At 42.7% G+C, this 24,145-nt stretch overlaps 1 protein-coding gene across 2 annotated transcripts in view; it reads right to left on the bottom strand.

Moving 5' to 3' along the window:
* Positions 1 to 4,178: 4,178 nt before the first annotated feature.
* The window catches only part of EXT2 (exostosin glycosyltransferase 2), a 130,527-nt gene continuing 110,560 nt past the window's right edge, over positions 4,179 to 24,145 (bottom strand). For both annotated transcript variants that reach the window (XM_012790422.3, XM_012790441.2), the window contains 4 exons: positions 16,441 to 16,584; positions 14,713 to 14,841; positions 12,969 to 13,051; positions 4,179 to 4,958 (listed from right to left, as the gene is read on the bottom strand). In XM_012790422.3, the coding sequence (XP_012645876.1) occupies positions 4,820 to 4,958; positions 12,969 to 13,051; positions 14,713 to 14,841; positions 16,441 to 16,584 (495 nt within the window). In that variant the 3' untranslated portion in view covers positions 4,179 to 4,819. The remainder of the gene's footprint in view (positions 4,959 to 12,968; positions 13,052 to 14,712; positions 14,842 to 16,440; positions 16,585 to 24,145) is intronic.

Raw genomic sequence — 24,145 nt, forward strand, 5'->3', positions numbered from 1 at the left:
GGACAGCATCTTAGTCAACTCTGTATCACCTGGGCCTGGCACACTGCCTGGCCAAGAGTACATTCGGATGGATGGATGGATGGATGGATGGATGGATGGATGGATGGATGGATGGATGGATGGATGGACAAATGCTCTCTTTCCTTACCTGGATCAGTAAATAGTTGTTTTTCAGCTGTGCTCTCCAGAAAACCAAATGTCCCTTGAACTTATGCTTGTGTGTAGTAGCCAATGATATAAGTTTGTAGCTATAAATAAAAACCAAAATAAGCATATTTTGAAGGGAAGGCTCTCTATGGTGGCAAGGCCTGACTGGTGGCTTTGGTCTAAGACATATGGATCCCTACTCTGTTGGCAGCTCCCACTCCAAATGCGGTTCCTGAGAGGGCGTGGACAGGACAGGGCTTTGCTAAGGGAGCCTCTAGCAGACACAGCTGCCCGGCCCCTCCTGAGAGCCGCCCTATCTTCTGCCTGATGGCTCTGTGCCTTTAGAGGCAGTGGGAAGAGATGCAAACAGGGGTCCAACCCCTGAGAGCAGAAGAAAGGCAAAAGCTCTACCCTGACAAGGCTGCAAATTTGAGGAAACCAAATGCCAGACACAGATCCTGGTGACTCAACTATGTCTTGAAAAAGAAAGAGGCCTGGAAAGCTGGGAAAGGGGGCCGAGCCTTCCCTAGTCATCTTCCCCTGTTGCCAGTAATGGTGAGCCAGAAATGGAAAAGCCACAGCACAAGGTTGCCTACACAGCCCCACACCCCCTTCCAGGGAACCTGGGACCCACACACACCTGTGGCTCCCTGAGAGTCCATTTAGTGGAGGTGGGAGAGGCTGTGGGTTGAGTTTAGAATGCTCTGACCTGGTCTTCAGATGAACGCACAGCTCTCACCCTAAAGAGAGGGGAAAACCTTAAAATTTGGAGTGGGTCCTGCCTGTCTGACTTTCCTCCACCAAGAGAAGCTCGGCGAAGCCTGTTCACAGATGGTCAGGCCACGCAGGGTTGGTATAATGGGGCCAAACACCGTCCTGGTTTTACTCAGCAGTAGGAAATGGGTGAGTACCAGACACAGGGCTCAGTCAGAGCTCTGGGGTGGGGTGGGTAGGGACAGGCCCCACAGGTTTCATATGCTCCCAGGCCCTGCAGTGGAAAGCTCGAGTTGCTTCCAAAGTCTTCCTGGATGGAAGTTGCCTGCCAATATGGTTAGCACTCCTGCCAGAACTGCCTCTCAGGAAGAGGCGAGAGGAGGTTTGGGGCCAGTTAAGTATTCTCTGTCTCTGCCTCTCCATGCCAGAGCTGCTTGGGAAACTGCCTGCTGTGGCTTCTCTTACTGCAACAGAAGACTACCTGGGCCAGGAGAAATGGAAAAAGCAGCCTGACCCAAGAGAAGCTACAAAGCAAACGAAGCCCATCACCAAATTCAAGACGGGTGGCTGATGGGAAACCTCCAACCCCCAAAGCCTCTGCTCTGTCCGCTGGGCCCTCACAGCGACTTCTGACTGCAGAGCCAGGAAGACTCTTCCCAGAACCCGCCCACTTCCCAAACCCCGTCTCTGCTTCTTCTACTTCTTGATGACTACCTTGGCTGAAAACCACCGAGGGTTCTTGGATTTTAACCCAAACTCACAACTTCAGGACCCATGGCTAGAAACCTGCTGTCTTTCAGTGATAAGGACACCCCGTCTCCTTGCTGGTTTGGTGCCTGTCAGAGACCATTATCCTGAAGAAGCGAGGATCTCAGAGTTATTAGCAACTCCTTCAGCCAATGCGAGCACACAGGGAGCCTGCCCCTCCGGCTCCCAGTCCTGGTCAGCAAAGCCAGTATGATGGTCACTTTTTCCAAAAACAGCAGAGAAACCAGCACTTAAAAGCCAGGCATTCAAAGCACAGTTGGAAGTTCACGAGGCTTGGCAGAGAAGCCAGAGTAGTCAGTTTTGAGCTTGGCGGCACTGAGTAAGGAGAGGAGACGGCAGAGTATCACCGGCAGGAAACAACCAGAGATTTTGAAAACTGAAGTTGCTATTTTCCTCTTTAGTTCTCTTAGAAAAGGTTTTTACCTAACGTGTGAGGCTTAGTAAAATACAAGAGATAAAAATATTAACTGTCTAATGGTAATCAGTAAAAAAGTATTTCCAACCGTGGCATTACAAGTGGGCCCATCCCAGTTATGTCCCTGGGGGCGAAGGCAGTGGCTCAGGGCACACACTTGGGCCAGGGCCAGTACGAGTTCATCTTCCCTATAGGCCAAGTAGTATGCAATTTCTTTAAAAAGATTTCTTAATCTAAACCCAGCTGTTGTCTGCTGTAGGCCAGAACATTTTAATTAGCTTTATTGTTCCGCTTCTGAAACTAGGCCCTGTGGCATCCCAAGGGCAGATGATCCTGACCCACACTTAGGGGTGAAGCTTGCTGGTTAGCAGCTCAGAAATACACTAGCAAGGCAGTGGAGTCCCCAGGTCCCTCTGCACCCGTGGATCATGATCGCCGCTATATTCCTGTCCTGAATTTCTAGTGACTATACTATTTATCTGTTCATAAGGTAGAAACTTTGAGGTTTGTTTCAAGTGCCTAGGATATAAAACTTCTATAATATAAATTGTTTTATGCTATGTTGCAAGATGTTTCTGGGAGAAGTGAGGTACTTGGAGTGGCATTTTAATGCCTTTCAATTCCAATGAATCCTAAGAAGACAACAAAGTCACACAGCTCTTTAGAGCTACCAATGATCTCAAATGAAAGAGTTCTTTTTCCAAAATCAAAGGGCTAATAAGGTTTCTTTAAAAAAAAGTTAAGAAATGGGAGGGAAACTGGATCAGAAACCAGCCATAAGGCAGTACATTCGGTGATGAGCCAAAGAACAGAAATATCTGAAGCAGCTAGGGTGACAGGACACATACATAATGCTAGCACAGTTCGTGGCTTTCAGCAGGGAGTTAAACGTGAGGCCTTCACCTGAACCTGCTCCACATCTTGGAAAATAAACTAGAGAACCCCTGGACAGGTCAGAAGTACTCATTGTTCTTGTCAGTTTCTGGTATCTGGAAGGCAGCAGAGAAATCCCTTTCTCTTGCTTTCAATCATACCATCCCCAGTATTACGAGACCAAAATACTTTCCAGTATCGCCCACTGACCAGTGCATATTATCCCAGTGAAAAGTATTTATTGAGCACCTGTGTTTGCAGCTGTCATATACTGGACAAATCACGGCTTCCGTGTCTGCATCTGCAAAAAGAACTGGACAAGAGGATCCCTTATCCCTTCGGGCAATAACAGTCCATGATTCTGTCACTCCTTAAATATGAAAAAAGATGAAACCCTCGTGATTTCCACTTTCAGTTTTGCTACTTCTGAAATTTTTCTTTGACTTCTCAAAGTCTATGGAACACATCTGAAGTGGCTCTTGAGGAGACTACAGCATACTACTCACTTACCTTCATGGCACACAGGAGGACAATGGTTGGTGTATGAGTGACTTCGACTGGCATACAACTAGGTTTCAGTAATGACATCCATATTCTAAGCAAATTGTTATGTATTTTGTGTTCTGGGGACATATGTTATGGCTAAAGCCCAAACTGTGGCTAATCTTAATATTAGAGCCAGATAAATCTGTTTCGAATCCATAACATTTAACATTTGCCAGAGTAGATTTGTTCATCAACTGGGCTTAAAGAGGTATAATTCACACATGTGCAGTATTAGTAAATGCTGAAATTTAATGATTTAAATATACCGGCAACTGTTGCAAAGCCGTTGTTATAGCAGCATTTAACGTTAGCCAGAACCTTCCTGGCTAATGTTAAGTTTATACCAAAAGAATGAAGGAAATTTTGGCATCCCCTTGGGGTAGGGGTCACAACTCCCTCGACTTTCACAACAGGTACCAGCTAAAGTGACTCAGTGTATGGCTATTAGAAACCCTCTGTTTTTCCCCCAAGAACATCTACAAAACATTGACTGGATCTAATCAGGAACCGAATGGATTCCTCTGGAGGTTTTTGGAGTCATCTGCTCTTAGAATGTTTATGATTTGGGACCTTCCTTATGCTCAATGTACATGGTACCAGATATTCCTCCTGGCTATGTATTTTCCCAGATATGGGCAGAAGGCAGAGTTAAATTACACAAAAGAAGAAAGATGGTTCCCTGGACTATCAAGAATCAGTATTTCAGACACAGTAGAAAAAGGAATAAAAAATAATTTTAATCATATCAAAAGGCCAAACCAATGAGGACTAGTTCATGGAACTGACAGATCCTGACTCAGCAGCTGGTGCTCTTCTTCTGCACGAGCTCAGCATCCCCGGTTCTCAGGCATCCATCAAATCCCACCAAGATGTTCGGGTTTTACACCAAATTCTGGGCTTGGCTATTTCTCCAGGAAACTCAGTGATGTGAAATAAAGCGAGGTATGGTACCTTGTACGTGACTCTCTGACTCTAAAAGGAGTCAAGAGGTTTCTCTTCTCCAGCAGTCCTACAGTCAGTGAAGTTTCCTTTCCGATTGTTATACTGGAACGGAAAACAAAGGGAGCCTTGAGCTCGATTTAAATCTGGACGATGCCACAAGGGCTTCCATTTGGCATTTTCAAAAAGAACCCATCGGAGATTCTAAGAAACACAATTTAGAGGCTGCACAGCTTGAGGGACTTAGATATTCCTTCCAGGTTCCTGCTCTTGAGAAAGTAGGTTAGGTGGGTACATGCCAAGGTCCAGGAGGTCACCTTCCACCCTAAACCCCCTACCCCGGTATCAGCGTGCTGGGAGGTCTTGTTCCCTTCTTCTGTCTAAGCCTCACGTTCAGACCTCCACCAACACCACGTTTCATAAGCTGCCAATGTTGGGGAAGCTCTTCAGTTTCTCAGGAAAGTCGTCTTTGTACAGGACAGGATCGGCCCGGTGTTCCACCACCTTGAGAGGCATGGTCCCGAAGACTGAAGCAAACTTGTTGATGCACTCAGACCTGTAGGGTTTGGGGAGGGGAGTTGGGCAGAATGAGAGGGATGGGGGCAGACAGAAAAGAGAAAATGTTCAAGAGGCTGAAAGATGACAGCAAAATACATAATGTTCAACATCAACAAAGAACCTCAAAGTCCTAGTCTGCTCCCAGGTTCTGAAAAAGGTGGAAAGGAGTGAATAAAAGAGGTGATCTAGGGGTAGGTACCTTAACTACTAGTTCAGTGGGAGCAAGTGAACAGGAGATGCAGTTTGAAGGCCATGGGCCTGCAGAGGTCAGAATATCTTTTCCCCTCCCCCTCAAATTCCAGTCATTCTTCCCGCTCAGTATGAGCAGGCCTCAAACCAAGGTGGATTAGCTGCCAACAATTCTTAACCCCATCTCTGCCAGCTACAGAGAAGGCGAAGGATGGAAAGGAAAAAGCTATTTTGGACCTCAGCATCAGCTTATTGAAGTTTAAATGGCAGAAGGGAAGACCTTATTCATGTAGTAATGGAAGGCAAAGGAAGATGATGGGGCAGTGAACCCAAATTTTACGCACTAAACACTTCATTCCACTAACATTTATGGAGAGCCTGTAAGTGGCAGTCTCTGGGAGTTAGCGGTCAACGTGCACAAGCTCTTCTGTGAGAGCTACGGCTCACACAGGACCGCCTTCATAATTTCTTGTCAGTCCCACACAGCTTAGTGGCAGAATAGCATGGCACGCTGGAGGAGGGGAGGGCCCGTCTCCTCACCTCCACTCCACCCGCAAAGCCCAGCGAGCCACCTCCTCAGAGGCGACCGGTCAGGCGCCTTTGTGGAAAGGTTCTGGTCAGTCAGGCCAGCTGAGCGTGACAGCTGGTAACGAGGACGGTGAGCACCAGGCCAGAGGAGAAGAGCCTGGAAAAGCTGCTTTTGAAGTCAAGGGGACCTCAAGGATGCATTTCAGAAAGGTCAATACCCTCCCTGTCCTCAGGCCCAGGGCTCCTGAGAGAGCTACAATGAGAACAAACTAGTCAGAGGCTGAGCCATTGACCAAGCCGGAGCTGAATTTCGAGATACAGACAACAAGAAGTCTCTCTGTCTTCAGACATCTTGCAAGTATTATTGCCAATTATTTTAATCAACAAGTTTTTATTCAAGTGCTTTGGGCTTTAGGAAGCCCAAACCTTCCTAAATTAATAGGGAAGAGTGCTATCAATTCTTTTCTCTTGGTCATTATGTTTCTAAAAAAGTTTGTTACCATTTCATTTTGGGCTTTTAGCTAATAACATCACTGTACCCACCAATACCACAAATCAACAACAGCTACTATTATTATATGTTCCAACATATTATATATCAATAACTCACTTAATCCTCACAACCACCCTATGGGGCAGGTCCTACTATTACTCCCATTTTACAGTGGGAAAACAGAGAGAGAGAGGCCCAATAACACGTCCAAAGGTCAAAAAACTAGGAAGAGCCAGAGCCAAGCACAGGCATTCTAACTCCTGAGGCTGAAGTCTTAATTATGAGATGACTCAAATTTATTTAGTAACATAGTTGTAGGGTGCAATGGGAGCGACTGGAAATCAACAGCTGTTGGATAATTTACATACATATCTCACGGATTCCTTAAAGTACGCCTCTCCCATCCTCACCCTTCTTGCCCAAAGGTTGGGTTTATAGTAGCTTCACATTATGGATTAGGAAGTTAAGGTTCAAGAGGTAAAGAAACTTGTCTAAGGACTCTGAGCTAGAAAGTGGTGGAACTGGCTTAAAAACTCAGGCTAGCATTGGTGATAGAGACTTTGCTCCTTGTTGGACACTCTACCGTAACTCGATAGTTCCTAAGTTTCCCTCCTGCTGGACTCAGAGGGTGGTGCTCCCAGGTTCCAAATTGAGGGGAGATTGGGGAAAAGACTAATGATGGGTTTTAACAGAATAATACAGATCAAGCATTGGACAATAGCTTCCCTCACTTCAAAAGACGGTGTCAAAGAAGTGGCAGACAAAGTCAAATCTCTTCAAGGTTTTACTTTTAACAGTTGTTCTGCCTGTAAACATGGACAGATTATTCTAGTTTCCAGTTATTATGCATGCGGACTCTGGCCAGCAAAGCTCAACTGTGCCCAGTGCAGGTACTAGTGAGTATGTACAAAAGAAGAATCTGGCTCCTGGCAGAGGACAGTGGCTCCACAGCCTCACGAGAGTACTGAGGACAATGTCTCCTTTGTTTTTGTTTTTTGGGGGGCGTTCCTACAGAAGTCTCTGCCACATTTTACGTTATTTTCCAGTACTGTTTAACAGTTTTTACAAAGAGATGAAAAAACCCACAAGGATATAAAATTTTAAATAAAATAAAATGAATAAAATAAACTTTGGAGCAGGCTTATTCCCTTTCCCTATCTTAAGCTGAATGAGATGGAACAGCCCAGGAAATTTAGGCAAGGCAAGGTCATGAAGAAAGAAGTCTTCCTGATCCTTGTGTGGTCTAAAGAAAGACAGCAGGCACCATTTTTCCTTCTCTTGAGAGCAGAGAGGGTGGGAAAGAGCTGGAGAACCCAGAACATCCCATGTTCCCCTCCCTGCCCTGCCGATAAGGAGGTGAATGACCGCCTGCTACTCCAGAGCCTCAGTTTCCCCACTTGCCAAAGGGGTATGAGAATAGTTTCTCGATTAGATATAATCTAAGTTAAACATTACCTGACCAGCCATAAATTGTTCTTTGAAAACATGGCTTTCTCCCTTGGAGACTCAAGGCTGTCCTTTCACTGTATTTAGCCCCTCCCTAAATCAATATTTTCTGAATCAACTGGGCTCTAACCCCGAAGGACAACCCAGCCCTGCTCTAAGGGGCTTTCTGACCATCTAGGGGAGAGGTACAGGTCATTTTTTGCTCCAGGCTGAAGGAGAGGTACAGCTTTCTCAGCCCACTTCCCACATACAGTCAGTCCTGGCTCCGTTCATTCATGAAAAGTACTGGGGCCTCCCAAGCCAGGGAAGGGTCGGCTGAGTCTAGAGTCGCGCAGGACGTTCCAAAGGAGCAGCTGGGGTTCGCACTGCAGCCAGCTCCACTGGAGAGAAACCGGGGCTCAGAGACAGTCACAGAGAGCAGCCACCTACGCATGCGCCATCCTTTGTAACCAGACGTGCAGACGAGCCATGGGCCACCGGCAGGAAGCCACGCCGGCTCAGGCCAGCTCGATTTGTTGACAGCTGCCCCTGGCTAACCCAGGTCTAGTGAGTACTTCTTTTTCCTTGCACCGCCATGCACTGGAGAAGTGGCAGGCCCCTTCTCCATGGTCCAGGTCCTTAACTCTCCTGCCAGGTGATGACGGTGTTTCCTACCTTCTTTTCACACAGGGGATCTGGGCTGGGGAACAGGTTAAGGTAGATAATGAGTTTGTCTGGTTGCTGGTGGCCCACCTGAGTGGTTCTGTCAGGGGTCCAGCTACCCTTTCAGTAACTGTTCTCCAAGGCTGTTTCCCAATCAAGTACAAACACACTAAGAACTGCCGATGTCTATCTCTGAGGTAATGAAAGTGTCTAGGGAGGAAAGGATTATAAGTTTTCTATTTTCCTTTCAAACACATACTATTACTTAAAGGAATCAGGAGCCTTTAAGACGAATGCCAGGGAACCTAGAAAGGAAGCGAACACGGCCAGGCACCGTGTGACAGGGTTTTGGGGATCATTACTTCATTCATCCTTGGCATATGACAGTTTGGTACAAATATGCTCAATCAATACTTGTTGAACCTGTGAATGGACATCACGATTTGATAGATATTAATATCCTTATTTTAAGAGATAAAAAGACGGAAGTTCAGATAAGGTAAATCAACTTCCTTAGGAAAGACAGCCAATAAGTAGCAAATTCATAATTTGAACAGAGAGTGGCCTAAATCAACACTGTTCTTTTTCTGAAATCAGGGCTGTCTGCCTGATGGCCCTGACCTTGGGGAAGACACTGGTCAAAATGACAGCTACAAATTCTTCTGGCACTTAAAGAACTACCTACCAGTGCTGGAAATGGATGCTGGGTAGTAAAAGCTACTCTCTTATGCAACTGACATTTCTGACCCCAAACCACAAATATAGGACTAAATAATCTCACTGAACCACAAAACCCAACACAAGGTCATACTTGTGAAGTGGTTAATGCTTTCACTGCTTTGTGTAACTGTGTCTTCTGTAAAGGAAACTATTAAAAGCCAAAACAAACAAAAAATTCTATAGTTGTAATCTCTTTGTCTACCCAAGATAGCTTAAATCATGTCTTCCTCCCTCCCAATATGAATACCTCATTTAATAATTCAGTGACTCAATCTTTAATCCAATAGTTTCGCTCCCAGTTGCTATTTCAGGATTTATTTCTATCTATTCCCTATTAAATTTCTCACAAGGGTAATTTAATTCACTAACTGTATTTCTTCACCACTGACTCATGCTCTATGACCCTTTGGCTTCATCACTCTATGCTATTATGATTATTATTATCATTATTATTATTACTATTTTCGAGATGGGTCTCACTCTGTTGCTCATGCTGAAGTACAGTGGTGAGATCACATCTCTCTGCAACCTCAAACTTCTGGGCTCAAGCGATTCTCCTGCCTCAGCCTTCTGAGTGGCTGGGACTACAGGTGCATGTTGCCATACCTGGCTATTATTTTTTTTAAAGGTCCCTAATAACCATTTAATTCAAAGACCTGCTCTCAGTTTGCATGTTTCTCATTCCTCCCTTGCTTCTGAGCACTGTATCTGCCAGTTTTTCTCTTGGCTTCTCCAGTGGTTGCTTCTCTCTTTCTGTCTTCAAAATATCAGAATTTCTCAAGATTCTGCCCTTTGCTTTCTTTAGTCAACTGCTGTCTCTGGGCAGATGACTTCCAAATACAGTTGGCCGTCCATATCTGTGGGTTCTGCATCTGTGGATTCAACCTACTGTGGATCAAAAATATTTGTGGGAAAAAACTGCATTTGCACTGAACATGTATAGACTTTTTTTTCATTATTCCCTAAACAATACAGTATAACAACTATGTACATTGTATTAGGTATTATAAGTAATCTAGTGATGATTTAAAGTATATAGAAGAATGTGCAAAAGTCATGTGCAAAGCCTGTGACATTTTATATAAGGGACTTGAGCATCTGTGAATTTGGGTATCCTTGAAAAGTCCTGAAACCAATCCCCTATAGACACCAAACTTCTTTGTAAAGTTCTAGCTCCACATCTCAGTATACTCATCTCATACACAGAAGTCAAGACCCACAAATCACCTACCTTATTGTTCTCCAATTTTACCATCAAGATCTCTTCCTGTTCTCATTAATTACACTGTCTTAACAAACCTTCCCCTAATTAGCATCTCCTCCTAACTATATCATTTACACTTTTAAAGGTACTACATTCCTCTTAACTCAAAATCTAAGAGTTATCTCTGCCAACTCCTCCAACTCCTCCATAACCTTCCCACATCTACTCAATTGGAAACCAAGTTCTGACATATCTTCCCTTGGAAAACAAATCTCTTATAATTTAATTTATTCCTTCCCTTCCACACTGAGCTTAGTTCAATGGTCTCCTTTCTCCAATCTCTTTATCCTTCATTCCATCCTTTGAAGTATTTCCAAATTAATCAGAAAGAGATACTTTGATCAAGCTAGTTTCCTGTTCACAAACCTTTCATGGGTTACCAGAGGCTGAAGGAAAAAGTTCAAGCTCCTTAAATGGGGACTCAAAGCCCTTTGCAGCCTGGTACTAACAGGCCCGCAGCATTCTAGGCTCTAGTCAAGTTGGACTTCTTATTGCTTGCCAAATGAACTTTGAACTTGTTTATCAGGCACCTTTGACCCATCTTCCAGTTGTCCCTGCCTAGAATCCCCTCTTCTTGCCCAGAGTTTTACTGGCTGGGATACTAGTTATTTTTGAAGGTTCACTTCAAATGTCACCTCTTTTACAAAGTTATTCTTAATAATCAATCTAGCAAGACGTTAATTCTCTTTCACCTGATCCATTATAACCCTTTGAACCTCCCTCAGGACACTTATCATGAATAGCTTTGGATTATGATTTTTTATATGTATATAAATGTATGTTTGTGTATGTACATATATGCATATGTTGTTGTTATTGATAATTACAAACTGACATAATCTGATTCAAGCCTAACAACATCTAGGTAGTTGTCTATTCTATTTTCTTTCTTTTTTTTTTTTTTTGAGACAGAGTCTCACTCTGTTGCCCAGGCTAAAGTGAGTGCCGTGTGTCAGCCTAGGTCATAGCAACCTCCAACTCCTAGGCTCAAGTGATCCTACTGCCTCAGTCTCCCGAATAGCTGGGACTACAGGCATGCACCACCATGCCTGGCTAATTTTTTCTATATATAGTAGTTGGCCAATTAATTTCTTTCTATTTTTAGTAGAGACGGGGTCTCGCTCTTGCTCAGGCTGGTTTCGAACTCCTGACCTCGAGCAATCCGCCCACCTCAGCCTCCCAGAGTGCTAGGATTATAGGTGTGAGCCACTGCGCCCTGCGTATTCTATTTTCATAAGTCTCTTCCAAAGAGGAAGCCTCCGTATCTCCCTTAGTTATTTTCTTCAGTGTTTGATAATAATTATATCTAAGTTAAATCTCCCTCACTGACTTTTAAACCTCTTTAAATTTATTTTAATCTCAGTGGTGCTAGAGAAGAGTTGTTTAGCATCACCATGAACTTGAAGGTCATTATCAGGTTGACTTTTCTCCCTACACCTCCTTTCCTGGACCCCTAGCATTTTAACTAACCACTTGGCTTGCTGTTACGAATTCTCCCCAAATACAGAGAATGGGGGAGGTTTAAATAAAAATTTCATGTACTCCAACAGAGGTACAAGTAGGGTCCTCTCCCAAATGAGCCATGACAGTTAATGTGACTGCCCTTAACTGTGTGAAACATATGACACTAGGGGCAGTGGCAGATATTTCCAAAATCGTTATAGTGTATTATTTCACACTGACAGTTGGTAAAAGTCATGCCATTTGGGTAAGATGTTTATATATGAAAGAGATAAAAAAGATTATTTAGGGAGTAAGAAGGAATGAAACATGATAGAAGAATCCATGCCAATCGAAACAACTTTCTGTACAAAAAATCCTCCAGGCTTGAAGGATTTTAATATAGCAGATATATTTTAGAAATAAATTCTGCAAGTAGATGCATATGACATCTATGGAACTTGAACTAGGTATCTCATTCTGAAGGTCTGCTATAACATTCTCTTAGTGCATTTTGGTCTCTTGACAACAGTGCTACTGGGATGTCAGAGCTTGCTGCCTGTGTAAGGAGCTGCCATTGGAAAGAATTAGATTTGATTCAGACACTTTGAACCTTGGGGTCCTTCTTGGGTACAGGTGAGAGCTATTAGGTCTAGTACAAGGTTATGAGTCTTAAGGGAAGACACACATCTCCCACCCCTTTTTATACTCACCTACGAGGCCTAGGATTACATGCCACACAAAGGTGTGCTTGTTGAGTAACTGACTGAATCGAAGTAAAGGTAGTATTTCAGACTGCCCTGTCCCTCTCTCTGTAACATAAAGAGTTTTGCTTTCGATCCTGTTCTTGGCAGGCGTTTCAGTAGTGTCAGCAAAGGTAATTTGTCTCTGGTGGGTTTGGTTTAATTCTTTCTAATCAAGCTTTTACTATAACATGGAGATATTATCCTGAAAGCCAATCCAGTATTTCCTTGGAATTAACTAGCTTCCACTCAAATGACTGTAGATGGTTAACTGCTTAGTCCACACAGAGATCTGGCTTCTGGAGCTTAAGGCCAGCTATATTTTTAAGACCCTTCCAGCCATTACAAATTGAGTGAGTAGCATTCCAAATTAATTCTTTGGGTGACCTGGGCTTGAACTAACCCAATTCCCACAGTGCAAATGGAGGTGACTATGGCTGCCAGCTGCTGTCCTTATATCTCCCACAAAGTCCCATAAACAGGCCCACGGCAGGAAATGGAGATCAGAGGCTAGGGTGAACTTTTAGTTGGAGGCTCACCCACCTCTCCACCATGTGTGTCTGGTCTAGTGAAAGCCCATCAATGGCTGTGCACTCAGGACACTTGAATTTCTTTCGTGGAGTTACCTGCCAGAAGAAGACAAAAATATACCTGGATGTCAGTGCCAAGGACAATAAAATCATGCTGTGACACCACCTTGGATGCTTGTGCTGTAAGCTGAGATGTTGCACACACGTGAGTATACACACACACACACACACACACACCTCGCCATTCCTCCATTCAATTCTGTCTGGCTCAGCCAACGGCAGAACTCACAAGGGCCCAATAAAAAAGGCTTGGAGGGGTTTTGCCTTCTGTAACTGGAAAGAAGTGGTGATGACAAGCTCCTTAATTCCTGCTTAATGACTGTTTTCTCACTGCCAAGGTCCTTGTATAAACACCATTTGTTCTTGCAGCCATAAGGGCGATGAAATACAGCTTCCCATAACTTTCGCCGTAACCTTAGTTCCAACAGGCACTCTTTCTCCTCCTTCCAGCTAATGGCACATGCTATGCGCAGCACCATGCTCTTGAAGATGCCGGCTTATTCTGCAATCCCTTGAGTCAGGAAAAAATTCCAGTGGTTCTTCTGAATACTTTTCCCTGACTTCCCACCACCCTCCCAAGCCCTCAATGTCTAGTGATCTTTCTAGCAAACTCAGGGGAGGCTGCTATCCAATAGTGAAGGGATGGGGGGAAAGAAAGCTAGACAACTAAGGCCAGGCTGAGAAGCAAAGAGACACTGGGAATTACTGTCCAGGGTACATAGCCACAGCTAAAGACATGTTGAAAAACAAATTTGGGATTTGGGGGATGGGGGGTCCCTTAAAAACAACCCTCACAATTTACATCCTTTAATTTTCCTTGCAGTCAGCTGTTTACTGAATTATTTAGAGAGCTGGGGGATAGGGTGGAGATTGGGGAAAGTTTGGTGAACATGGATAGTGGTTTTTCCTCTTCTCTTACTCAATCTGGCTTCTCTCATCAATTAACAGCATGAGTAATCAGCGGGCAATGCCATATCATGCTTCCAGTGTAAACTCCCCTAGGAATCTAGCTTTTCTAGGCAGATTCATACAGGAATCTGGCATTGCCCATTTTTCCACATGGAATTCTAATCTACAAGAAAAAAAGGTCAAGATGATTCTATCCCTATAAAGAAGCATACTTTCTCTACATATCTAGGGATCTTATTGAGATCTTTTACAGATATAAATACCTCCCATAGGATTTTTATATATTCTCAGCTTTTAAAATGTACTTTTAAAAACTGGTAATTGGCATTTAAAAATAATGTTTAGGACAACTGTAGTTACATAATTATACAAGGCATACTACCTTCTCAACATAAAACAACAACAACAACAACAACAAAAAACTCCTGCTACCTTACGAAATATATAAACTGCATCCTTTAGCTAACAGAACTAGATTCCAAATCAGCTTTGAAAATAAAATTAAATGTTTTCTTAAAACATGATTTATAGATTGATCATTGTCACCTTTATTTCTGATGCTGTAGGTTAAAAACTATAACTAAAGAAACTGTATAAAAAAAGAAAACTGTTTAAATTGTCAAAGCCTAACTTCAATTTTCTAATATGACAGCGTCATTCACAGAAAGGGAGCTTAAAGTTCATCTAGTCCAATACTTCATTTATAGTTACAAGAGCTTCTCACAGAGGATCACAGAGTAGAGACCTGCCCCAAAATTACAAAGCAAGTGAGTGGCAGAGACCCCTACCTTGATGACTGCTTTCCCTGTGACGTTAGCCACCAGGAAATTCATGGCAATGTCTTCACAATTCATATGAGCATCCACCCAGTTCTTAATATCCCCAGGCATTTTGTAGGTATACAGGTAATTAAAATACTGTCAGGTGAGACAAAAAGAAGAAACATTTAAATAGTAGTTCCCTTTGGCTAATATATAAGAGGCAATGTAGCCACGGCACAGGGACTAGCTTTCTCCCTTAAGACTAATCACTGTATCAGAGCTGTATCAATAGAAAGGGCAAAAGGAAGTATTAGAATGCTGTTGGTCAAGTGACTAAGCATCTTTTATATGGTCATTCTTTTTCAAGGGCATGTACTTTTCAAAGTAGAACAAAAATGAGGCAATTCTGAAACTACCACAACCTACATGGATGAAATAGTATAGAAATTAATGGGTCAAAAAAATAAAATGTATACGACCTTTAAATTCCAAGAATTAAAAACCTTAGCTTTTGGGAATTTTTTTTACTAAGAACAAAAACCCATTTCTGGATCTGGACCATCGAAAAACATGAGGGCAGCAGTGCTGAGCTGACAACAAGCAATCAATATAAATATAGATAAACTAAATTAACTGTGCTGAGTTGAACAGACCTTTCTCCTGACATCAGTTCCTTATGTTACTGCTGACAACGAATAAGTTGTTGTTTGATTAAACCATGCACTACCAGGGTGCACTCTATCATCACACTGAATATTTTAAAATCAAATACATATTATCCAATCTCTCCCTAATTAAAAAAAGAGTCAAAAATATGAAGGAATGATTCGTAGAAGAGAGGAAGTACAAAAGGCTAATAAACATACAAAAGAATTTCAACCTTACTCATAATCAAATGAAAGTTTAAACAATAAGATTCACTTTTACTTTTCAGAATAGCAAAGTTTAATGTTCTTAAATATATATATATTTCATGCAAGAAACGGTATGGTAAAAGAGTCAGTTTTTTATTTTGCTGGTTAGAGTGTAAACTGGCACAAAGAATACTGAAACCAAAATATGTATCTCAAAAAACCAAAATGTTAGTTTCCTTTGATATAATAATTCTTCCTCTAGGACTCTATAACACAATGGTCAAGAGTACAAACAGTTATAAAAATGGGCATTAATCACTATTTAAGTATTAGATATTAAGCATTATCTAAAATAGCAAAACATTAGAAACTTAAATATCCAATGATAGAGAAATAGTTATACATGATTTATGGAATGTGAATATAATGGTATTTTAATAATTATGCTAAGAAGTAATGGTTTATGAAGAAATGTTAATGACATGAGAAAATGCTTACAATCTAACACATGAAAAAAGGAGGCTGATGAGAATATTTACAACTGCCTGTGTATAGGTATGAATAAGTAAATAAATAAAAGGCAAGCTGAAAAAACAACTAAACAATAATAATGGCTATCTCTATGTGACAGGATTACAAATAACTTTTCTTCTTAATTTTATTGTTATAAATGTTCATATTTTCTACTATGAGAATGTATTACTTTAATAATTAGAAAAACAAAAGCTTTATTTTTAAAGGAATATCACACCACCTGGCTTTTCTAAGCCATCTGAGTAGAACATTTTTCCTAAACCCAGTAGCAGGTATGGAAAATTAAACTGGGTCAAAATTAAATGTGTGTCATGCTCTCAGCTTTGTCAGCCCAGACCCACCTGCCCCAGCCTGCCCCACCCCTTACCTTGTGATAAAAAGCTGCTCCTGTGAGCACCATGGACACCTCATTAGTCCACTCAGACTCATACTTCCACTTACTCATCTCATGGTCCCAGAGATGCAGACGACCTGGGTAACCCACCAAGCGGTCAGGAAATTCCCGCCAGACCTAAGGACAGAAGCACATTAATAATCCATTGCCAAATCAGACAACAACCAATCACAGTGCTGAGTTACCCAAATAGATATCAACATACTCCCAAGGTTTAAATCGTTATAACTTAGGAGGGTCATAATGGGCTTCCGAAGATGTTTGATTAAACATGTGCTAGTTATTTCACCAATATTCAAAGACAGATGTTGATTCTGATTTCCTCCAAATCTTCCTGTGCATGCTTGGAAATTTCAAGTAGTGTGGAGTAATAGCTTATTGAGTTGGGCCAAAGTGAATGATCTCTTAACATATGATTAATGAAATAGGTTTGATTCTTAATGAATGAACAAATGAAGAATAAATGGAACCCTGCAACAATTGCCCTGATTTGTATTAAATTGGTGGTTACAAAAATTTATAATCTCCATTTCCTTAAAAAAGCATCTATTTCTCCTGAGCACACACCCATTCTTATGACGTACTGGAAGCCTAAAGTATAGAGGACTTCTCTGATTCTATCTGCAACATAATGAAAATAAACACTTTATTTCCATATTTGGAAAGGTTCTTAGATACAGTTTTATTGGATTAAACAGAAGAATTGGGTATACTGGGGATGAGGCACCTCCAATACCTTTTCCCATGTATTTGTGTATAATTTAGTTATACACAAACCTGCTCAAAAGTGAGCAGGTCCATAACACTAGTGAGTATTGACAATCTGCTGTTGTTCATGGTGCCTCCTCTCCCTCTCTCTTGCTGGTTCTCACCTTACTAGACTTCTAAATAATGAAGTTCCTGAGGGTTCATGCTGAGGCCCTATTCCCCTCATGAAACTCTTTCTTTTTAAGTAATCTCATCTAGTTACCATCACATTAAATAACACCTATAATCTGGTGATCTCTAAATTTATGTTTAGCCTTGAACATTCCTGAGATAACCAACCACTTACTTAATATCTCCACCTGGATAAACGACAGGCACCTCAAACCTAACATGTCTAAAACACAATTCTTGATTCTATATCCCTGCAGAAGTCATTCTCCCAATTCTTTCCATCTCAATAAATCATCCAGCCAATTGCTCAAACCCCAAAGGCTAGGAGTCAGCCTTTATTCCTTCCTTTCCTCTCACCAATCCATTAGCAAGTCCTGCTGGCTCTATTTTGACTATCTCTTCCCATCTCTAATGCCACTCCCTCCAGCTCTGCACCATCACCTCTCACCAAGACCACTGTGCTAGCCTTCTAACTTGTCTCCTTGGTGCTACTCTTGCCCTTCCAAACCATTACTTGCATAGCATCCCTAAAAGGACCATTCCTAAAAGAATATTAGGGTATTTTGCAGAGGATATTTTAACCAGTGGGCTCTATTCTATTTTGTATATTTTTTATTACAATTATTTTCATCATATATTTATCTAAACACACACACATATACACATGCATATATATATATACATACATATATATATATACATATATATATATATATATATATATATATATATATATATATATATATATATATATGTCATATGGTCATATGCCAGAACAACTTGTGGTTTCCACAACCCACAAGTGTCGCTAGGTCCAGAGAGGACACTTCATTATCATTCCCCATGGATCCTCCTCTACCTTTTAAGTTTCCTAGGACTGTTATTAACAAAGAACCACAAACTGGGGGGCTAACTTGAGGATAGAAGTCTGAAATGAAGGTATTATTAGGGCTGTGGTCCCTCTGAAACCTGTAGGGGGAGAATCTTTCCTTGCCCTTCCTAGCTTCTGGCAGTTGGCTGTCAGTCTCTGGCATTCCTTGGCTTGTAGATGCATCACTCCAATCTGCCATCTTCCCCTAGTGCAGGTCTGTGTCCAAATTTCCCCTTTTCATAACGACATCAATTATATTGAATTAGAGCCTACCCTGATGACCTCATTTTAACTTGATAACCTCTGAAAAGACCTCATTTCCAAATAAAGTTACATTCTGAGGTATTGAGGATCAGGACTTCAACATATCTTCCTTGGAGGACACAATTCAATCCATAACATCCCCCCAACAATCTTTAGGTCATGTCCCACCCTTAGAAAATGGCTTCCTAGCACACTAATAATAAAATCTGAACTCACTCATGTGTCCTAGAGGGTCTGCCTACTCTTCACCTCTTCTCCTACCGTGCTCCCCACGCTCCAGTGGCCTTTCTGTTCTTCAACTACTACTAGATCTCAAGCCCTCTGCACTTGCTATTTCTTCTGGCTAAAATGTTCTCCCAGTTCTTCCAAAGTCTGGGTCATCTCATCAGTCAGGTCTCTGCTTAAATATCAACTGCTTCGAGAGGCTTCTCAGACCTTCCTAGCTGAGGCAAACACTGTCCCCAACCAGCCACTCATCACATCCCTTAGTCCCATGCTTTTCTTTTACCAAACGCTCACTTTTTGCAATTGTTAATATTTCGGTTATTATTTATTTATATATTACCTATTTTCCTCCTACAGAATTTAAACATGAAGTGGACAGAGACTGTCTGATTCATGCGGTATCCCGAGCACAGAGAACAGTGCCTGGCACATGATGGCACTGCACCCACACTTGCTGACTGCATGCGTGGGCAGACCCTTAGCATATAAAAAGCTCGGAATAATAGGGGACCAAAGATCCTTTTCTCTTCTTCACAGCCAGAGCCAGTATGCTCTCTAATTCGAGAAGGAAGCCTGTGCAACAATATTGATCAAGCATTACCACTAATAATAACGTCATATCCTTTGTGTGTGAAGAGCTTCATACTCATTCGCCACCACCAGAGCACGTTTTAAATTGCTCTTCCAGAAGCGGGTCAGCGGGTGTTTGCTGAGTCATCACACTGTCTTGCCTAGTCCTCCTGGTGATCATCTCCATGCTCTTACGGGACGTCTGACCTGTGTCGGCGTGGCCTGGGACAAAAGAGCTTTCGTTTGCGTAAAACCAGCTCACCTAACAGGACTCTCCAACCCACAGCCTTGGCCTCATTAACACCATGTCATAACCAACAGAGTTAATCGGCCACAGGCATCGTCATCATAGCTGCAGACAAATGGATCCATGTCAAACATTTTCTCAGATGTGCAATGCTGCTGCTGTAGCCTCTCTGCTCTGAGGTTTGTATTTCAGCAGCTTAAAATAATATGATACGATTACAGTTTTATAGAGCCCAGAGCAGCAAACACAGTATGTGAGCCGTAGCTTCTGTCTGGTTTGTGGGCCTGGGCAGATGCCATTCGGTGCACTGCCAGCTTCCTTTTCTCAGCACCAAGCACCTGCCTGTTCTAGTCACACAAATGCCACGATCACTGATTCGCCTCAGTGGAGTAAAGAGATTTCTGAAGGGACCAAAGCTCACATAACCAAATGGCAGGGACAGGCAAGGTGGAGGGAAAGGGGCAGGGCCCGGGGAGGGCAACTTCCAATTCAGCTGGCGCTGCCTCTGAAGATGGAAGTTGCATTTTTCCGCATTTACTTTGAGTCAATACATCTCTCTACTCCATGCGAAGGAAGTTCAAACCACTTTCCCAAGGGACACTTCTTTGTAAGCCCCCTGTTTGCAGCCATATTATCATTATTGTTATTATTGTTAGCTCAATTTTTAGGGTCAAATGCTGTTAGGATTTCAGTCCTCTTACTGTTAGCTGAAGTCACTTACTAGACTTCTCTCAGGGACTAAATCTGGCGACACTGGGTCATAGAATGCTAAACTATGCTGCTTTAAAAGGCATCAGAGGTGTCCTGAACTTCAGATTCCTCTGGAGCCTTTAGAGAGCGCCGCTCCCTACGTGGGGCCTCTCTGCCCTTGACTGATTCCAAGCAGCTGGATACAATCAAGGCACCATCCTTGTCACTTCATCTATAACTCCGCAGCTGACTATGGGATCAAAACGGAGTGAAAGAGAACGGGATGGGCCCTCGCTAATCGAGCCCTAGTGTAGCACGAAGTCGATTATGTATATAGTAAAGCATTTTCCCAGCCAGAAGAGCAAGAACTCAAACTTCACCCCCTCTCCTCATGGTTATCCACCTTTCACTCTAATTCAATGTTTTTTTCTTTTTACCTCAGAGAAATGCTCTGAGGTCAGCCTTTTGTCATTACTACCAGATGCTTTTATATATTGTGGTGTGGGCATTTGAAATTTCACATGACCTCCCTGGAGTTCTAGTACTAGTGCTGCCATAGCTATATTTGAATCACAAGGTCATTGTTAAATTGTTTGTCTACACCATCGAAGTCCTTCATGTATAGTGTCCTCATCTATTTTTAATCACACGCATCTTCGAGGACAGAAGCCTATCTCTGTTATAATAAACTCTATGCCTTGTTTAGGGACCTAGCGACAACTTGGACAGTCCTTCCATTTCGGGCTACTCCACACCATTATTTGAATGGGCTGTAATAATGTAACACTATGCTCCAAGTGTTTCTGTCCTCTTTGCATTCTAATTTTTATAATCTTGGTCCTAAACCCTTCTTACCTGATTCTGGGAAATTTTCTCTCTTCTGGACTCCCAGTTGTGCCTACTTGGCCATTTTCAAAGTTGTTTTCTTTTTTTTTAAACTTCTGGAGGTCTTTTGTGGCTTCTCATTACTATAGGATCAAACTAAGAGCTCCTGCCTTTGTTTGAAAGCCCACAGGAGGCAGCCTAGACGGACTCTTATACCCCACAGAAAGTACATCGGGGGGCGCCTGGCTAAAGGAGATCCAGGACTAGCTCTGTCACTAATGAGATGTGCAAGGACCTATTCAAGGTGTCCTGCTTCTATTTTTCCATCTGCAAAATGAGGAGTTGGATTAAGTGACTTCTAAAATTCTTTTAGAGCTAAAATCTTACATCTTCTTCCTCACTGACCTGTTCCCAAAAAACTAACCCATCAACTGTGATCTGTTTCAAGTTGTAACTTTCTAAACAGCATGGCCTGCATTATTTAACTATGTTTAAAATGCCATACACATATGGGCACCCAATAAATGCTCCTAAAAAGAGGATAATGCACTACATGCTAAGCCAGCTTAGAGAGTGCATTTTAAACTCAAGGTGTGTGCTAACCGCAGTCAGACTCAGGAAACAGTCTGGGGGGAGTAGGGGGAAGGTGTAACAACAGGTGGTGCCCATCTGGGATGTACAATTATGAAATCACAGGTCAGCACTAGGAGGAAAGTCACTCTCTGAAGTGGCTGCTACGGTTGTTGCACTTTCAAAGGCAGATCTTCACAGGGATATTAGCTAGTGGGTGAGCAACCTATCAGGACTTGTGAGCCAAGAGATGGACTAAGAAGTGGTGAGGGAAATGGGCAGTACATGGATCCAAGGTGCATGAAACTGGGCAATGGTTTCATTTCTTTGTTTGCACACCCGTCCCCTGAGTTTGGTCAATCCTTCACCATCAAAGAGGGGCAGAACTCTGAACCAGCTCAAAACCTGTGGTCACATGCCTGGGCCAGTCAAGATAGAGCTGTGAGGAACCCAACATGCAAGCATCTTTGAAATAGTGGCCCTTTCCCCCTCAGGCTCTGTCTTGCATGCTGCCCAGATGGGAAAGGGACAGCTGGCTGGCTTCCAATTCTGAACTAGTTTCCCCAGACAGCAAGTTACAGGAGTCACTCGTAGCCCTCTGGGAACATAGCTCCCCTTTTACATTTAGAATTTCCTGAAATGAAGTGGAATGCAGAGACTGGCTTCATTTTCACCTTATGATTTTAATTGCATTGGTAGTTGGCAGTTTTTGTCAAGGGGGTCCTTTACAAAAAGCCAAAGAGCCTTCATTTGCCCCTGTGACACAATTAAATGCTGATGCTAAATATCTAGAGCAGAGGAGGTCAGAAATCATCACCTGGTTTCCTAATGCTGACTGGCTTTGACAAATACATGGGCAAGCTGTGTTATGTGTTAAGATCTACCTGTTAGATCACTTCAATCTGCCTGAGGGACCTTTCCAACCCAAGGTGGGATTCTGCTTAAAATAAGCCAAGTGGGAAGATCAGTAACGTGGGGAGGCTTTTGGGGTGTGGGCAGCATTCCTGTTTGCTCCATTCTGGCTTGAGGTTGGGGCCCTGGTGCTGGGCACCTGATCTCTATTCCTTTCAAGTTCTTTCCTCAGGCCAGGGGCAGTGATGAGGCAAAGAGACAGACTGGGGCTGGCCACAGTTGATAGAGGAATGTGTGCCATTAAATCTTTCAGTGGTTACCACTATTGAAGACACTACCAAAGAAGGTGGCTTTAAAACACGTGTCTCACCCTTATGTCTGTACCAGCTCATCAGATGGCACAGCCCAGTGCCTTCTGTGGGCGGCAAGGAAAAGACTCACACTTTAGCAGTGGGAGCTGATTAAGCCGTGCATAAGCTATCTCAAACATTTGCAACCTCAGAGATAATTTAGAAGGCAGAGATCATTCTATCCAATTCCCTCACTGTACAGATGAGAAAACTGAGACCTGGACAGGAAGTGGCTCTCCCAAGGTCACACTACTAGGTCGAAACTAGATTGGTCCTAACTCCATAGTTCAGTCCTCTGTCATATGAGAAATCTCATCTGGCCAAGCTCAGTGCCTCACCTGTAAAACAAAGAAGTCACATCATGGTGTCTAAAATCACATTCAGGGTCAGTGTTGTTTAGCTCTGTGGTGCCAACGCTGGATACGGTAGGAGCCACAGGTGCCCACTGAGAGACCAGGCTGGGACTAGGACGGGTTGGGAGAGGAAGTGGGGAGCATGACAAAGCCCTTTGCTCCCATTAGTCCTCTTCTAAAAGCTAGAGGCTCTCTGTGAATGTGGTTTCCATTTAGCAAAGAAAGCCACATGCTCACATCATTAAAAGAAGGAACTCCCATCAGCTGTGCGGCAAGCTAGTGAGATTCCACATCTGACGTCTGAGGGCCTACTGGAACCTCGTAATCTGTGAGGCTCTGGGGCAGAGGAGGAAACGCAAGCAAAAAGCAGCTAAGTGAAAGATTAAACCCAACTACTATTTTTCATGAGACAATGAATCTCTTGGGAAATAATAAGGAAGGGAAGGAGAGATGTCAGTCTGAGGGGACGAAAGGAGGAAGAGATGGGCCAGGATCAGGTCATGGGTTTTCTAATTTTGTGCTCCTTAAGACCCACTAAACATGAAATCATTTTTATTTCCATGACCTCAACTCCAGTGTGGGTCGTACTATTTTTAAGTCTGATCTCAGGAGATTGTTTAATGAAGTTAAAAGAAGAAGAGTGATCATAAGCCAAACAGCTATTCGCTTTAAATCCTGCACAACAAGTGGAAACAGAGACTCTAGATTCTTATAAATAACCATTATTGAGCCTTCAAATTTTTAAGTTGATTTTGGTAAGGCTCAGTTTAAATGACTAAGGATCAAAGAGATTAGCTCTGTCCAGCAAGGGGGAAATAAACTCTCCTTACTTTAAGCAGCTGCCCTCGTGACTTCCATCACTTGTAGTCAGGGATGCTACTGCAAAACTGGCCAATCCCCTTTATTTTCTTCTTACTATGCAAAGATAGGAAATGGCCTTAACCATAAACTCTGCAATCCTGGCTAACGTCAAAGCATAAAT

The sequence above is a fragment of the Microcebus murinus genome, chromosome 4 (assembly GCF_040939455.1).
Source record: "Microcebus murinus isolate Inina chromosome 4, M.murinus_Inina_mat1.0, whole genome shotgun sequence".
Classification (NCBI taxonomy): Eukaryota; Metazoa; Chordata; class Mammalia; order Primates; family Cheirogaleidae; genus Microcebus; species Microcebus murinus.